The 19,127-nt window shown below is 32.9% G+C and overlaps 1 protein-coding gene across 2 annotated transcripts; it reads right to left on the reverse strand.

Moving 5' to 3' along the window:
- Positions 1-1,665: 1,665 nt before the first annotated feature.
- LOC111702750 (proline-rich extensin-like protein EPR1) lies at positions 1,666-19,127 on the reverse strand. Of its 2 annotated transcripts, none has more exons than XM_023474533.1 (17): positions 19,109-19,127; positions 18,168-18,222; positions 17,491-17,516; positions 14,192-15,187; positions 13,975-14,012; positions 13,580-13,692; positions 13,334-13,404; positions 11,341-13,037; positions 8,058-8,149; positions 7,441-7,476; positions 7,145-7,193; positions 5,798-5,873; positions 5,710-5,731; positions 5,455-5,522; positions 3,858-4,061; positions 2,762-2,861; positions 1,666-1,812 (listed from the first exon to the last, which is right to left on the reverse strand). In XM_023474533.1, exons 2-17 carry the CDS (start codon positions 18,210-18,212, stop codon positions 1,681-1,683), a joined length of 3,765 nt encoding a protein of 1,254 aa, XP_023330301.1. In that variant the 5' UTR covers positions 18,213-18,222; positions 19,109-19,127; the 3' UTR covers positions 1,666-1,680. The 2 variants fall into 2 exon arrangements, with proteins under 2 accessions (XP_023330301.1, XP_023330300.1); XM_023474532.1 differs by having other exon boundaries at positions 14,186-15,187.

Here is a 19,127-nt window from a genome sequence, read left to right on the forward strand (position 1 = left end):
TTTATTTAATCATCCTTTATATCAAATATTTATTTATTTAATCATTCTTTATATCAATTATTTATTTATTTAATCATCCTTTATATCAAATATTTATTAATTTAATCATCCTTTATATCAATTATTTATTTATTTAATCATTCTTTATATCAATTATTTATTTATTTAATCATCCTTTATATCAATTATTTATTAATTTGCTCATCCTTTATATCAATTATTTATTTATTTATGTTTAATCATCTGTTCATTCATAAAATCTTTTTTGTCATCCATTTCATTTTTAACTTTTAATCTAACAACGGTCGGACAGCTTTGATTTTCAAGTTTAATATAGTGTTTGTCGACAGTATATAAACAGAACGCATAGAGAATAGAATATATAGAGAGGAATTAAAAGAATCTCTCAAAATATATATGTATATAAGAAAATACATATGTATATAAGAAAATACATAAGTATTTAAGAAAATATATATGTATATAAGAAAGCATATATGTATATAGAGAAGATCAGGAAGGTAAGGGAATCATACTACATCCAGTCTATATCTATCAATCGAGATACAACTCAAGTCCCTCTCGAAGATTATTAATCTAATACCGTAATCAAGCAGAGTTCTTATTCCAACTAATCTATATTTTGAGTTTTGTGGTACATGTTAAATTAATGAACGTAATTAAACTAAATCATAGTACATGATAATGATAAGGACCGATAGTATTTCTAAGAAATTAACGAACGTAATTAGGATAAAGAAAATGTTATACGTAATAAATATAGGTAATAGAAATTCAAGGCGCTTAGCGCCCATCTTCTATTTAAATTGTGAACATGTTCTTTTTTGTTTACATTTTAAAACAAAGAAGAAAAAAATTTTGCGGATTTTTAAAAATAAATCGCGGATTTTTAAGAATTTAAATTTTTTTTTTTAAATTAAAAATCTTTAAAACACATTTTTTTAAAAATTTTTATCATTCATAAACCTTCCCTGTGGTCACGTGATGTCCCGAAAAAAATTGGGCCCGATCGGTTCAGCCGTTTTGACGTTTATTGGATACAAACAGACAGACAAGCCAAATTTATATATAGATAGATGTTCAGGTTTGCTAATATGGGGTTTACTACTATATTTATTACATGTTTATGTATTACCAACAGTATATCATAGTGTTGAACGAATTCATGTATTTGACCGTTTTGCCGACGAATTCTACCCCCTTAAACACCTCCCCCCCCCCCCACCGCATACGCCCAAAAACTAGTCAATCCTTTCAAAACTCTTCAAACGAGTAAAGTACAGTTTTCTAGTTTTTTTTCTTGGACTTTGTATGTTCTATTTGTTTTGACATTATTCATTCGAAAAATTCCTTATTGTAAAGGTTACACAATATTTATGTGCTTTTCTTTGTTATGTATGTGTTATTATTTTATATATTCATTGTCTAAAATTTTTTTTTTTGGCTTATATCTGTAATTATCAGACAAACTCCTGATGATAACAAAGTTTTTTTGCGAAATATATTGAGAAGAAAATGATGTTATTCTCGTGATAGAGAGCAGGGTTGGGATTTGATGAAAAACGATCTAAAGTTTATTCTTGATCAATCAAAGCTTTAAAGGGTACCGTTGTGAATCGGACAATCAACTTCAAAAAAGAAGAATCAGTCGCTTTAAACTTACACAGATTGCTCTTGAACCTGTTGACCAAGTAGTTGAATCCTCTGATCCTGTTGGTGAATCTCATCCTGAAGAAGCTCCAGGTTCTTCCCAGACACTGCTGAAGCTGACATTGCTGCAGCTTCTGGTAACTAAAGGTAAACATAGTTTATATAAAAGAGATTGTTAAATAATTTGAAAAAATGCGCCTAGTGACATAAAGCCCCTAATTTTTAAATTAGAAAAAAAAACCAAACCACAAGAAAATTCCCCCTTCAAAGATACCACACATCTCCAAAATAATTTATATTTCCAAAATACCTTCGCGTTTTCCGAATATAGTTAAAAGAACGCTAGTTTATAATTCCATGTAAACTTCCATTTAATGCGCGATTGACAACGGTTCCCTTAAAACCTTTATCGAGTCCATCACGTGGAAGATATCCTCGTTTTTTTTAGCTTGAAACGTATTAATTTTCTATATGCTGTTTGAAGTCTCTAAAAGAGAAATGCACTATTTATCTTAAATTGAGAAAAACCGCAATTTAACATAATTAACTTCTTATTAGAAGAACATCGACATATCATGTATTTTAGACTAAGCAAAAGAGCACTTTTGTAAATCGTAAATTCCGGTAAGAAAAACTGAAACTTCTCTTGAAATTACGTTTAAAAAGGAGCTTGATTACTAAAGCATACACAATTTTAAACTATGTCGATATGAAATAATCTAAAAATTTATTGAGTATCCGTTGTAAAATTGTATATTGGAAATTTCACCTTGTCATAATTGACCCTGCATGCAAAGATGGAAATGCCCGATTTACAACGGTAATCTTAAAATATTTTTCTGATCAATAAGATATCCAGGCTTTTTTCTATTTTTGGTTTCTCTGCAAAGTAGACTTAAACAATGGAGAGATCAACGGAAATAAACGCTTTCCGAGTCAGAAAAACGTCGTTTTCTTCCACATTATTGATCAGTGGACAGTGAGAGGTTTCAAATCTGGGTACAGTTGTGAATCGGGCATTTTCATCTTTGAATAGAGAGTGACTTGAAATTACGCGTACAGACCCTTAAAATTTGATTTTGTTTCCGACCTGTATAGCGGCGGCATTTCGATCCTGCATATTCTTTTCAAGCTTTATTCTTGCAATTCTTTCATGTTCTGCATCTTTATTATAGTTCTGCACCTCCTCCCTAGATCACAATTTTGTTGAAGTTAGTATCTATCCATTAACCCCCCCCCCTCCCCCTCCAGTTATTTTCGATTTATCTTCTTTTTTCTAAACCAAAACTAACATGAGAAAGGAACTAAAGGAAGCATGCCAAAGAATTTTTTTAGTACGGTTCATATTTAAACAATACTATAACTAAAAGTATACAGTCAACAGGATACTTGCAGTGTTAGACAATATACATAAACACTTGAGGAGAAGGGTGCAAAAAAGTTTATAAAAAATATTGAAAATAAGTTATAAATAAATTTTTAACTTTTGAGTTTTTTCTTCTCATTGCCTGCAAAAATTGTGGTTTAATAACAAAGCATGACAGATTAGACTTGGCTAATTAGGGATTATGCCAGCTACAGATATTCTAATTAATAAAACTGTTGGAATTCTAGAAAGTTAAAATAAATTTTAGGTTTAATAAAGCTTTATTCGGAGTTGGGTAACTCATTAGTACAGAAGTACTTTGTATTTTGTATTTTGAGATAAGGAAGAGGGATATTTGGGGGGGGGGGGGTAGATGATTTTTAGTTTACACGACCTTTCTGTCTCCCATTGGGGAAAAAATTCTTTTTTATATGTAAAGATACAAAAAGTTAAATACAGTTTTTTAACTTAAATAAAAAAGGCTACAATCTAATATGTCCTAGAGGGGGTGGTGGTGAGGGGTGATTTATCCTATAATACCTGAGAAGGTTCCTCTCTAGAGTTTTTTATCCTATAGTACCTGAGATGGTTCCTCTCTAGAGTTGTTTATCCTGTAATACCAGAGATGGTTCCTCTCTATAGTTGTTTATCCTATGATACATGAGATGTTTCCTCTCTAGAGTTGTTTATCTTATAATACCTGAGATGGTTCCTCTCTAGAGTTGTTTATCCTATAATACCTGAGATGGTTCCTCTCTAGAGTTGTTTATCCTATAATACCTGAGATGGTTCCTATCTAGAGTTGTTGATCCTATCATACCTGAGATGGTTCCTCTCTAGAGTTGTTGATCCATTGTATAATTCTTCTTTGAGTTCCTCAATTTTAGAATCCTTGATGTGCACAAGGATCTGGAGATTCCTGAGCTCGTGCTGGACCTTCTCCAGCTCCTTGGCCAGGTCCAGGTTCTCCTGGTTCAACCTATTGTTCTTCTCCCGGGCCTTCACAAGCTCATCCTTAGTCATTCTACTCACACATATATTAGTTACAAATACAGTGTAACTCGTAAAACTGTGGAATCTGGAAAACAACTCTTCAACTCACCCGATGATTTTAAACATGAAACACGTTTATTGTGTTTTGCTGATTTACTACAGGTAAAACTTTATATTCATTTCTATAAATATAAAGTAGTAGTCTCGCTTTGTCTGTTTGTTAATATGTCTGATCATAACTGTAAAGAACCCTGTGACCGAGTTGCCTCACTTTTTGTATTTGGAAACTGTAAAGAACCACGGAAATGTTTTTATCTTGGTTTAAAAGTTGAAAAGATGAAAGGTAACTTTTAACGGAAAAACTTGGTTTTCAAGAAAAGCTGGGTTCCCAACAAGTCTACTAAGGGCGTATACAGAGAGGGCAGTACCTCCCCTAGACCTGTAAGGGGGGGGCCTAGCCCCCCCCCCCCTAGAAATCAGAGCTATAACACTTAAAAATCTGAAACTGAAGAGTGAAGAAAATAAAAAAAATAGTTGTTTTTTTCCTGCTAGTTTTGTTTGAAGGAGGGATAAAGAAGTACTTGTAAGGTAATTAGACTCTATGTTTACCTTTAAGTATCAAAGAAGCCAAATGTTTTGAATTTACAGTTTAAATTTTGTCCCCCCCCCCCCCTGCCCTAGGAGCTCCCAGGGGGGAACATTTATTTTTGTCTGTCTACGACCAGGCATTGTAGTCTACCCATAAGATTGTCGACTTTCATCGTAAATAGGGAGGACACCATTTTATATTTATCACACTGTAAAGGAAATATGAAAGGGGGTGTTGAATGAAACCTAAGAAAACAGATACATAACAGATACATATGAAACATCTATCTGATGTTCCTGTCTCGTGAAATTGATATACAACTGTGTCAAAGTTATACGAAAATTCATAAATACGCAATTTTGTATATATGTTGTAGTATTAAATAGATCATACTTAACAAATACGCAACCAATTTGAAAACGACGATATCCCACAGGAGCCTGAGAATCTCCAGTTTGTTCCTATTATAATTTTTTAATTTTTATTTTGCATTTTTAATAGATATAATTGATAATATATAGTCCGTATAGTCCGTAGTACGTCACCAGAACTTCAGCCAATGGCAGTGCAGTATCGTTGTCACATGATACAGACAGGAATCACGTGACCAGTATTTCCCGTTGCAGGGCCAAAAACAGATATTGTGACCATATTATGTACCCTGTTAAACATTTAAAATCTACTAAAAATCGACCGATCAACTTTTTATCCATGAAGGACTTATGTCAAATTCTTATAAAACTCCCAATTAAATCAATCCAAAATGTTTTCGTTATTATGTTTCAGAGCGATAGGTTCTTTTTTAACAAAATATCATTGTTTTCTAATATATTGCCTAAGTTCCACACTGTTTTCTTCATCTGTAGCTTTAAATGATCTCATGATATTGTTAATGTTTGCAGCCTACCAGATATTTTCAATTTTTTAAATTTTCAGCCAGAAATACAAAATATCTTTTGCATCGGTTCTTAGATAAATTTTAAAAACTCTGCTTTGAATCCATTCTAGAACATGTTATGTTAAAATTGCTGACTTTAAAGTGAACAGAGTCAAATATTTTGAATTTTTGTATCATTGAAAATTTCTTTCCCTGACTATCTTGGAATTCCAATCTATAAAAAGACATTTTGTGTTATGATTTTTTTTATTTGTTTAGTAAATTACAAAATAAAAGTCACCTTGCTTTTAAAGTTTGGATGATGGATTCCTGGTTTTTAATTTGGTTGAGAAGATTATCCTCAAACCTAGTTAAACCTGAAACCAGAAACAGGCTTTAAGTCTTTATCTCTTGTAAATATGTTAATCCTGACGGTTTACAGACCACCTACTAGAATATTCCAGAGAATTTAAATTACTAATTCCAAAAATTTAACTGAAATGAAATAATTAAACTTTTTAAAAGGATTCTTTGAAGAGTTTATCTTGCACATCTGAAATGATATTTAATTGAAAAATGTTTTTAAAGGGAATGCTAGTGAAAAAAAGCACTGAATTGTTTGTTTTTAAGACCTATGTTTTTAAGACCTGATATTGCAGAATAATGTGGGATTTTTTAGTTTCGAAAGGAATTGAGTTTTTGCCACAAACAGATATTTTCTAATTTCTAAATCTTTACAACCTGAATGTGCAAGCCTTTAATATTTCAAACTTACACTACTTAATCTACCAGAATTTATAATTTGAAATATCAAAGGTTTACGATATAAGGTTGTAAAGATATAGGGATTAAAAAATCAGAGTTTGTGGTAAAAAAATTGTTGAAAATGTAATCAAAATATTTTAATTAAAAGTGACAAAGAAATTTCGTCTTTTCCACAAACTCTTTTTTATCCTCATTCCTTATATCTTCGCAAATCAAAATTTAAAGAAATACACTATAAGGTTGCAAAGTTATAAGAATTTGAAAATTAGAGTTTGTATTAATTACTTTATCCGGAGATAGATGAAAAATAGTTTTGTTCTAAGCATGAAAAATACTTGAATGAAAATAGAATTAATTTTAATTTTAATATTTGATCAAACAATCTATATATATTCAAACACAAATCCATGCCAACCTGATCACATCTTGCATAACTAAATAACATATTTAACATAGTCCAATTTTTAGATTTTTTAGATATTATCTTTATATTTCAATTTGACCAGAACTATGATAAAACATACATTTTTATTTTTATTTTATTGTTGTTGTTCAACATAAAATGTATTATTTGAATTTCAAATTTCATAAAAAAACGTCCCACACACTTTAAAGTATGTTGAATATCATATATCCTTCAAAATCAAATAAAGCTTAAACTTACAAGAAAAAAGACACTGTTTCATTCAACATAGAATAATAAATAGATAAGTTAGATTTTTATGAATTTGTGAGGTTAAAAAATGTAATTATAAGTTTTAGAATACAGCCTTGAACGTACAGACAGCCATTTAACAAAAGCAAAAGTTTTTTCATTTTTCTAAAAATTACTTTATTGACCTTGAATTGGAATTTTGCCACCCAAAATTTTCGAATAAATGACCTGTAAGCTCATGAGCAATGTTACCAGAAGAGACAAGAACCATTTTCTCCTAACTCAACAACCTTATATTCAATATTCAAACAACAATATTTTATTCTCTTTGGAGGTTTTACGTATTTGTAATTAAGTAACTTAACACCCAGCTGGGATTCATCGGTCGTAAATATTGGTTTTGAATAAATAAAATAAAAAATGAACATATTTCTAAAATTATAACTTATTCCTTTTTAAAAAAAGAAATAACAATATAAACATACATTATACATAAATAAAGATTAACAATGAATAAAAGTTTCCTTGTCAAGAAGATAAACTTCGTTTGGACCACATCCCTGAAAAAATTAAGATTATGATGATTTATTTTTGTTTGTGCAAGTGAATTTGTGACAAAACTGGGTTTCAGAGTGAAAAAAGTACATGTAAAAGGTCGAAAAAATGAAACAAGGCCCCTTTCTCATATTATTAAGGTCCTAAATCCCACTCCTCCCTCCTTACTGTTAGCTAGACAGAAGGAGAAAGTCAAATTTATGCGACATCACTGGCACGACCTTGTGACCTCGTAGCTCCTCTAGTTTTGATTTCACGTACACGTGTAAGGACAACAATTTATCCGCGTAAACTTTATATATTCAAAACATCTTAATAGCTCGTCGATAAGAGCTTTGATTGACTCCAATAAACGTCAAACCGGCTTTTCGATCGGGCCTGCATTTTTCTAGCAACTCATATTAACCCAGTTAAGGTTTATTGACAGCAAAGAATAAAAAAGTAAAGATAGTTTTTATAGGTGTACGCATCTTGTGCACTGCAATTTATTGTCTCTGGGCTATGAAGTAGTAGCTATGATTGAAAGCATTAATGATTTTAATCTTACGTGAAATTTACTTTAGTTTGACGTGGCCCTAACTTGTACCTTATTTTCTCCCCCTAGTGTGAGCCCTTTCTTCTGTAATATCTGAACAGTTCCGTTTAGGATCCTTCCAACCTCATCCGGCATACTTCCTCCTACAATATCGCATAAAAATCAAAACGAAACAAAGAAGAGGGTAAAAAAGAGGCAAGGAAACAAAATTTTACTTACCATAATAAGTATGTATCAAAGGTTATATTTCTAAAACTTTCGCGGGGAGGGGGGGGGGGATATTATGATTTTACTTAGCCCCCCCCCCTTCCCGGCTGAATACGCGTCTGAATTATGTATGATTAACTTTCCAGCTCTATTCATAAGTTTTTACTTTTTTTCAACTATTGTAGGGTGGCAAAATGTAACAAAATGGAGTCAAATTAAAGTATATAAAATGTATTTCACCAGTCTATAACTTTTTACCCCCTTCTCCCCATTGCAGAATAAAAAATTGAAAAATGTATTAAAAATAATACATGATGTATTTCAGTATTGTATTGCATTGGACTAAGCATTTATATTTTTAGTACTCTTTGGAAAATAATGAATTGTTTATGGTCTAATTGGGACCTAGGATTTCTTCCTCCAAGAAAACAAATATTTGTCATTCATTTTTCCATGTATTTCATATTTGTTTTGTAAGACTGTATTCTCCCTTTGTAAGATTCCCTGGCTTATTTCGGATTATTCCAGGGGATATTACAATGAATGAATAATTAGATTTTGTGTCGTCCCTATACACTATATATAGGGTACTAACTACCCTGCATCAAATTGAAAATATAAATACAATTTTTAGAAAAAATAGGAGAACGTGCTAATGTTTAACCATTGTTTGTCATAAGTATTCATTTTGAATTTGCTACAAACAAGTTGAGGTTCCATGGGAATTTACTATTATGTTTTAACATTTAATTGACATTTACTATTACGTGCTAACATTCCATTGACATTTACTATTTCTTGCAAACATTCAATTGACGTTTACCATTAAGTGCTACCATTCAATTGGCACCTTTACTATTACGTGCTAGCATTCAATTGAAATCTACTATTACGTGCTAACATTCAATTGACATTTACTAATACGTGCTAACATTTAATTGACATTTACTAATACGTGCTAACATTTCATTGGCATTTACTATTACGTTTTAACATTTAATTGACATCTACTATTACGTGCTAACATTTAATTGACATTTACTATTACGTGCTAACATTTAATTGACATTTACTAATACATGCTAACATTTAATTGGCATTTACTATTACGTGCTAACATTTAATGGGCATTTACTATTACTTGCTAACATTCAATTGACATTTACTATTTCTTGCAAACATTCAATTGACATTTACCATTACGTGCTACCATTCAATTGACATTTACTATTACGTGCTAACATTTAATTGACACATTTACTATTACGTGCTAACATTCCATTGACATTTACTATTACGTGCTAACATTCAATTGAAATCTACTATTATATGGTAACATTCAATTGACATTTATTATTACGTGCTAACAAGTAACATTCAATTGAAATTTACTGGAATTTTTCATTTAGTATTAAATAGAAACATACTCAGTTTTAATCAGCATCAATATAAATACTTTGCTTGTCTGTGTGTCTATTTGCTTCTATCCAATAAACGTCAAAACGGCTTAACCATTTTTTTTATGGGAACACTATAATGACCCCGGGGAAGATCATGAATGGTCAGAATTTAAAAAATGTACCTCACAAACATTTCGTTTTTCGTAAAATTTGAAAAATCCACGTGAAAAAAAATCTGCGAAATATTTTTGTTTTGTTTTGTAATGTACGAGAGATAATATTCTCACCGATAGAACAACAATTGAAAGTTGAAAAAGAAGCGTGCTAATGTTAATTTGGCTTTTGCTCACTTTAATAGGCATCAACTCATGTTTTATATTTAAACATTTTAATATTAACTAAGTTGGCATCAAGGGCGTATACAGAAATTTCTAAATAGATTTTTCATTCGGACTTCTGTCATGGTGGCTCTGGTCCACTGATACAATCTTCTTAGTGCACTGACCCATTTTTTTGGTTCTTCACTCTTGAGTTTAAGATTTGAATAGTGTGAAAGCTCTGAGTTCTAGGGGGGCACTGCTCCCCTAGCCCCCCCCCCCTGTATACGCCCTTGGTTTGCATGATATTAGTTTTGATTAAAGTATTATATCAAATTCATAAATGATAGTTAGTTGTGTGAATGATGTACGCAATATGTAGGTGCAGGACTATGTTAGATACCTCAAACATAATGTAATGTACAGACTACAGAGTGAACCTACCCAGCAATCTATACATTATAGGAACTGAGATATTGTCGCAAACTCATATTTTCTAATATAGCTTTGAAATATCTAAGGTCTTCGACACTGGGCCGCAAAGTTATAGGGATTGAAAAATAGAGTTAGAGGCAAAAACTCAGCTCCTTTACCCAGATATTAATATGTATTACAGTAGTAATCACTCTGTCTTTTGGTTTGTATGTAAGATCAGCATACAATCAGACAGATAGACAAACAGAGATTACTATTTTGTATTTATAAATATAAATTCAGTTTTGATTTAGGATAGCCAGAGATATTTATGTATTTGTTCTAGTTTATAACCGCCATAATAGCACTGTAGATCAAAGGATCAAATTCTACAGAAAATCTGTTCAAATTCAGAGCAATTATAAAATATACATTTCAGGTAGAGAAGGTTTATAAAAGAACAGTTATGAAGAATAAACAGGAAAGGATTCCTAAAACATTTTCATCATTTTTAAATAATATTTTTGAATGTAGAAAATTTACAAAATTTAAACCAAAGACGTAGGAATTATTTTTTATTATTGAATTTTAGGAAATAACAGTCCTTTTTATTTTTGATTGATCTTAAAGTAAACAGTGAGCAAAAGAGCTTAATCTAGAGATATAGATAATCAAGAGATATAGATAATCTAGAGATATAGATAATCTAGAGATATAGATAATCTAGATATAGATAATCTAGAGATATAGATAATCTAGAGATATAGATAATCTAGAGATATAGATAATCTAGAGACAGATATTCTAGAGATATAGATAATCTCGAGATAGATAAGTGGTACTAACATCTACTTTTTTACTCTACAGAGGTTTGGTCCATCACCATCACCGAATATAAAACTTATCAAACTTGTTAATGCATGTTTGCGTTATACAATCCTTTCTGCTTGAAACAATGACGTATACAGGTTCTTCATAGAAAAAAAAATTTCTTACCTCCAAAACGGAATTGTTGGATCTCTGGATGCTCGGAAATACTCGGATACTGTGCAGGAACTCTCATTTGGGGTTTTATAGGTGGAGAATACTCTTCAGACTTTTGTGGGGGGTTTGGAGGAGAGTGTTGTTCAAGAGTTGGAGGAGGCTTCGGAGGAGAGTTTTGTTTTGGAGCTGGAGGAGGATTTGGAGAAGAGTGTTGTTTAGAAGCTGGAGGAGGTTTTGGAGAAGAGTGTTGTTCAGAAGCTGGAGGAGGTTTTGGAGAAGAGTGTTGTTCAGAAGCTGGATGTGGATTTGGAGGAGAGTGTTGTTCAGAAGCTGGAGGAGGTTTTGGAGGAGAATGTTGTTCAGAGGCTGAAGGAGGTTTAGGAGGAGAGATTTGTTTGTGAGGTGAAGGAGGTTTAGGAGGAGAGTGTTCCTCAGGAGTTGAAGGAGGCTTTTGAAGAGAGTGTTGTGAAGGATCTGCAAGAGTTTTTGGAGGAGAGTGTTGTTCAGGAGTTGAAGGAGGCTTTGGAGGAGAGTGTTGTTCAGGAGCTGTAGGAGGCTTTGGAGGAGAGTGTTGTTCAGGAGCTGGAGGAGGCTTTGGAAGATAATGTTGTTCAGGAGCTGAAGACGGCTTTGGAGGAGAGTTTTCTTCAGGAGCTGAAGGAGGCTTTGGAGGAGAGTGTTGTTCAGGAATTGTAGGAAGTTTTGGAGGAGAGAGTTGTTTAGGAGTTGGAGAAGAATTTGGAGGAGTTTGTTGTTCAGGAGCTAAAGGAGGTTTTGGAGGAGAGTGTTGTTCAGGAGTTGGAGGAGGTTTTGGAGGAGAGTGTTGTTCAGGAGTTGGAGGAGGTTTTTGAGGAGAGTGTTCTTCAGGGGTTGGAGGAGGCTTTGGAGGAGAGTGTTTTGCAGGAGCTTTAGGGGGTTTTGGGGGAGAGTGTTCCTGGGGGGTTTGAGGAGGCTTTTCAGGAGAGTGTTGCGCAGGAGCTGTAGGGGGATTTGGAGGTATATGGTGCTCAGGAGTTGATTGAGATTTTGGAGAGGAATGATGGTCAGGAGTGGGAGGGGGCCTTAAAGGTAAATGCTGCTCAGGAATTAGAGGGGGTTTTGGGGGGGAATGATGCTCTGAAGTAAGAGGGGACTTTGGAGGTGTCGGAAGAGAATGTTGCTCAGAAGTTGGAGGGAATGTTGGAGAAGAATCCTGCTCAGGAGTTTGAGGAGGTGTAGGAGGTGAATGTTTCTCAATAGCTGAAGAGGGTTTTGGTGGAGAATATTTCTCAGAAGTCGGAGGAGGTTGTAGAAGTGAATAATTTTCAGTTTTAAGTGGTTTCACAGGAGAGTTGTGCTCAGCTGTTTGTGCTGGTTTCAGTGATGAATGCTGCTCTGGAGGATGTGGATGTTCTTGAGCTAAAGGGGGGTTCTCAGAAGAATGCTCTTTGGGTGACAATGGCTTTACTGGGGAATGTGGCTCTAGGGTTGGATGGCGTTCTGGAGGAGTTTGCTGCCCTGGAGTTTGAGAGGGCTTTGGGGGAGCATTTTGTACTAAGCTCATTACGAGGTTTGGAGAAGAACTTGGCATTGGGGTTGGAGGGGTCTTCAAAGGAGAGAGCTGATCTGAACTCAAAGCGGGTTTAGAAAAAGAATGCTGCTCTGTCTCTGTATTGGGTTTTAATGGAAAATGTTCCTCCGGGGTTGGTGGTTTTGGAGGATAAGGGGGCCTAAAATAGATAATTTTACTGTAAAATGATCATAACACTTGAATTTACACACTTCTAAAAAAAAGTTTGCTTTATGTCTTCAGTGTAGGTCTTGTCTAAGTTATCAATTTGAAAACACTGCCACTCCTGATTTTCTTTTATTATCGTTTTTCTTACTTTTAACAACAAATAATTCAATTAGCAATTCAGCATGTTGTAAATATTAATACCCAATACCACTACCATCACTGAAATATAAAGAGGAAATTCAGTTTAAAAAAACTAGACAGACGTGGGTTATTCTCTAATTTTCTTACCTACTACTTTGTTTTATCGGTTCCTGAATACTTCGCATAGACTTCATGTTGGCTGGTTTCAAAACTTCTTCCTTAACCAAGAAAACATTAAAGGTAAAAAAAGTCATCCCATCCCTCTCCAAAAAAAGATTATTGCTTATTATCTTTTATCTCTAACTCCAAGTTTCATTCCCGTAACGAACAAAATACTACAATTTGATAAATTCAAATACATTTAAAGTGAAATTTATCCCAAATAAATCTTACTTTATTTAGGTCGCTAATAATGCTTTTGCTCCTTTCATCGCTCATTCTACTGCTGTTATCACTACTATAGCTTCCATAGCTGCTGCTTCCATTGATAATACTGCTACTGTTTTCTAATGTAATAAATAATTTATATTTATATGATATTCAAAGTCGAAACTTAGGAACCGGCCAATAAGGATGCTAGATATGTCCTGTTTGAAAGGAAAAAAATTATCAAATTCCAAGTTTAGTTCATGAAATTTTTATTAATTTCGTTTACTAACGCAAACATTTGTTTATTTACTGAAATTTTTACCAATACAATGGCAGAAAAATATCTCATCAACAGCTATTACATTTTTATATTGTCATCTCCAACATTTTTTCATTCAAAAAATCTTTATTGCATTTACCTTTGAGAATTATTGGTGACTGTTCATCTGAACCCAATCTTGGAAAATCCTTTTTAATCAACTAACCCCAAAAATTAGCCGAAATTTTATCAAAATTCGAAATTAATGAAAAAAAATAATAATTAGACTAGAAAAAACCGTTTAAATAGAACTATTTATCTTTTAGCCAATTATTTTATTAATCTGTAAAAATTGCAAAAAAGGACTTTTCCTCCCCCTTGGGTTGATAGCTTTGTCATCTTTGTTCCCTCCAGTATAACCAGCAGGATCAGCTATGTATCCAGAAATGATATCTTTAATAATATTTTCACGAAGATCAGAATCTTTTCCAGATTCTTCTTGATTAATCATTTGTTCAGGACTGATTGAAAGTTCGATCTCCACTAAAGTTTGATGCTTCTCTTCGGGATACTGCTTTATTGATGGTTCATGATTCATTGGAGATTCAGGAGTCTTTAAAGATTCATGATTTATTGGAGTCTCATGATTCATGGGAGATTCAGGAGTCTTTGAAGATTCATGATTCAATGGAGATTTGTGACTCATTGGAGATTCATGACTCATTGGAGATTCATGGCTCTTCGGAGTTTCATGATTCATTGGAGAATCACGATTCGTTGGAGTTTCATGATTCATTGGAGATTCATGATTCATTTGAGGCCCAGTTTTAGGCTTAAGTCCAGTTTCATATTTATCTTGAGGTTCAGATTTTGTTGGAGGTTTGGGTTTCATGGGAGGTTCATGTTTCACCAAAGTCTCCTTTTTTATTGGTGGTTCAGGTTGATATTTCATTGGATGTTCACGCTTAATTACAGGTTCATGTTTCATTATAGGTTCATGATTATATACTGGTTCAGGCTTAGTTGGAGGTCTATCTTTTAGAGAATGTTCATTTATCTGTGGAGGTTCAGGTTTCCTTTGATCCTCGGTGTTTGTGTAAGGTTTCATTTGAGGTTCAAGATTAAGTGCAGGTTTAGGTCTAGCTGGAGGTTTATTTATCATTGGAGGTTTTTTTATCATTGGAGGTTCAGGTTTCTGTGAATGCACAGGTTTTTTTGCAGGTTCAGATTTTATTGGAGGTTCGGGTTTCATATGGAGTTTAGGAGGTCTAGTTGGAGGTTTACTTATCATTGGAGGTTCATGTTTAGAGGATGAAATGGCCCAAGGTCTGTATTCTTCAGGGTCTTGAACCTTTCCTACTATATCCTGCCAACTAAAATAGAATAACGAAATTCAGTACTAAGATTCAGTTTTGATCTGGATTCGATCCATTGTCGTTAATCAGTTAATCGCAAAGAGAATATAATACATTAGAGTGGAATTTACTCGAAAAAAGTGTAAAACGGCCATTTTGTTGGACTGTTTCCATATTGCAGGTGTACTTCACACATTTGTGCTATATAACCTTTTGGGCCCTGGAACATCATCTTATAGAAAAGTTTTCTTATGAAATTCACCTTAAAAACGACGATTTTTACTTTTTAATGTTTAATTCACGAATAGCAAATACACACGTTTAAAGTTATTTAACAACTTTATAAAAAAAAGAAATTGGAATGGATATGTCCAGGCTAAAAGGGACTGACAAATTTCATACCAAGGGATTATTTAAATTCCACTCTAATATATTCTATTCTCTTTGGTTAATCTCTTTGGTTGTCGCCCTCGCGACAGTTAATCTCATCAGGTGTTTAATTATTTCAAAACAATTACAAGTACACAAAAAGTAATGATATGACACCTACCGATGTTTATAAATGTATTTTGATTGAAAAAAAACATAAACAATTATATATGTTGCAAATAGATATTAATTGCTAGATAATTTAAAACGAAGACGACTTTTCCTCCGCTTTATTCTAGTTTTAAATAATTTATTGTGTAACTACTAATCAGGTTTTGAGTATCTGAATTATTATTCATTTTCCCAACTCTGATGTAAAATTTTATTTAAATTTTCCCTGAACTGACAGATTTGAAAAGTTTGGATTTTAACAATCTTATCAAATACTAAACAGATAGTTAAACAGGTTTAAACGTTTTGATGGCAAGTGAGGTCGAGAGCAAGTGTGGCGAGAGCAAGTGAGGTCGAGAGCAAGTGTGGCGAGAGCAAGTGAGGTCGAGAGCAAGTGTGGCGAGAGCAAGTGAGGTCGAGAGCAAGTGGTCCAGGTAGCAAGTGAATTGATAGCAAATGAGGCTGATTACAAGTAAGTTGATATCAAATGTTCAAACTAAATTGCAAACCTAACATTGAATATAAAAGTATGCAAACGGAGATTATCTTTTACTTGTTACTAGCTCCATTTGGAAACTTAAGGAGCATAAAAAATTGCTATTTTTAGAAATACAAGCCTTAAAATGGACTCATTGAATCGGAAATTGTACATAGATTTAAAAGAGGGTCTCAATCTGGAAAATCCGATTACAAACAAGTCTTCAGACACGCATACAAAATTGTGCAAACAGAGATTATCTTTATTTCTACCAAAGGATTTGAGTCTTTGCCACAAACTCAAATTTTCTAATCCCTATATCTTTGCAACCCAATGCCATAGACCTTAGATATTTCAAACTATGAATTTTATAAGGATTAGAAAACTTTATGAGCATAAAAAATTGTCATTTTTAAATCTACAAGCCTAAAATTGTACTCATTGAATCGAAAATTGTACGTAGATTTCTAAAATGGTCTCTATCTTGTTAATCCGATTACAAACAAATCTGTAGATCCTTATTCCCCGTTTTTTAAACCCCTTTGTATGCATTACGCAGAATGCAAGTGTTTGGCATGTCTTCCCGCAATCCCTATGAAGGTCAGGGGGAGATTACATTAAGAAAGGAGGATTAAGGGAGGAAAGAGGAACTAATGATAGTCTTCAGGAGACTACTCTTAGGACTTCAGAGAGAAATGCAGAACTATACAGAGGGATACATTATATTATATAGTCCTTGTATCCGGACTATAATGGGTCACATAGGTGACATGTAGTAGACATAATATAAAATAACAGCATTTTTAAGGCCAGCGGGGGGCCAAAAAAAATCTTACCCCCCCCCTTGGCTAAAATCCTGCATACGCGCCTGATTATCGGCCTCATATCGTGAAAGATCAATCATCATTAACGGTCAACCATCTTTAAAGATCAACCATTGTGAACGATCAACCATTGCAAAAGATCAACCATTATTAACAGCCAAATATTGTGAAAGATCAACCATTGTGAAAGATCAACCATCGTGAAAGATCCACCATTGTGAAAGATCAGCCATCATCAACAGTCAAATATCATGAAAGATCAACCATTATTAACGGTATAATATCGTGAAAGATCCGCCATCGTTAACAATCAACCATCGTTAACGATAAACCATTGTTGACGACAACTATCATTAACCTTCAATCGGTTCTTAACGACTTTAAACAGAAATTATCTAGGCCTATCAAGATTGAAAGTTAAGATATATAAATTATCACAGATTTTAAATCATGAATTTTCATAATTTAGTTTTTACTACCTGGCTCCCTGGCTCCAGGATATTAACTAAACCCAAAACAAAATATTTGTAGGAAATATTAAAACACTGGAATAATCAAAATTAAAATAAAATCATGTTTGAAATAATTCTTAAATTTTGTGAGAAACAGCTTAGAGTTGGTTACTTTTACTATTCAACTAGTTCAGATATTTTTAAATCAAGATTCTCGTGACTATATTAGTGTGAAAAGGAACCTAAGCGTAATTTCAAGTGACCCTAAATGCAAAGAGGCAATATCCGATTTACAAGAGTACCATTAAAAGCTTTATCTGATGAAGTATGAATTAGATAGGCATGACTTTTTAAATCTTTTTATGCTTATTTGTGGTTACTCTGTAAAAGTTAATATTAATGATAATGTTAAAAAGATAAAAAAGGTTTTTTATTTGAAAGTTGAACTAATTGAATTATATATATACATAAAGTTATTTCTTTTCTTCAAGTCTAGCCTTTTCTTTATGAATTATGATTTGCATTTTGTTAAAAACGATTCTAACTTTAATTCAACTTAATTCAAATATGAAAGAATATTCATAAAAAGTTCAAAACTTATTTTTTAGAGACAAATTGTTTTTTTCAAACAATATGAGGAATCTGTACAGATGTTCCAGAAGTTTTTTTAGTGTTTTTTTATAATCTTTTAATATTTTGTTTTCCTGCATAATCATGATGCTTGTTGCCCCCTGGATACTGCATCGCATCCTTAACAATCTGAAAATATAAAGAATTAAAAACATTTAGATTCTGTTTTCATATTCCCCCCCCCCTCCCGGCGCTCTCCAGAAATTTTCCGGGGAGGGTGACGTCCCCCCGATTTCTCCAGGGGCGTTCAGATATGGTAAATGGTCATAACGGAATCCACTCTTAAACAGATTCTGTTCGTAATTATCTTATTTTTATTTTTATTTCCGATAAACACTTATTTTTTAAGCATATGAGGTACATGAGGTACATGAGGTTACATGTGAGATATAAGTACATTTAAATCTGATGGCCGTTCTAGTTTTTATTTCTTATTTAAAGTTAATAAATCAAATCTTTGCTCTCTAATCTTTAAAAAGTTTAACAGATGTAACTTGAAGCATTTAACATTGTTAAATATGAAGTCTAGGAAAATAATTTATCTGACAAAATTGATATATTTATATTCTAAACATGCATATTGTACATATACGTATCTCTATACAATTCTGTGTTTTAATATATAACACTCCGCAAGACTAAAAACTGTTTGATATAAGCTGTACATTTTGGGGCACTGTTCAGATAAAAGGCTGCAATTCTAAAAAAAAATGTTAACTGTACATATTGCAGGCTTTAGACTGTACACTCAAAACATGTACTGCAATGAGACTCACAAACTGTGGAACAGGAAAACGATTTATTTAAAGTTGTTATGAAGCAAATAGCTTTACCAAATGTTTGAAAATAAACTGATTAAGTGAAATGGGACTGTGAACACTGCACGATTGGAGTGTTACATGTTCACTGAACTATTTAAAACCAAAATATGAGTGTAAAAGTCGTCTTCCCTTTCCGGAGTTCTCTGGGTCTCACTGTATCTGTATCAGGTGGTAAGGTATGTACTGTATTCTACCTTCTCTATGGCTAGATAG

The sequence above is a fragment of the Eurytemora carolleeae genome, unplaced genomic scaffold, assembly GCF_000591075.1.
Source record: "Eurytemora carolleeae unplaced genomic scaffold, Eaff_2.0 scaffold309, whole genome shotgun sequence".
In the NCBI taxonomy this organism is placed as follows: Eukaryota; Metazoa; Arthropoda; class Copepoda; order Calanoida; family Temoridae; genus Eurytemora; species Eurytemora carolleeae.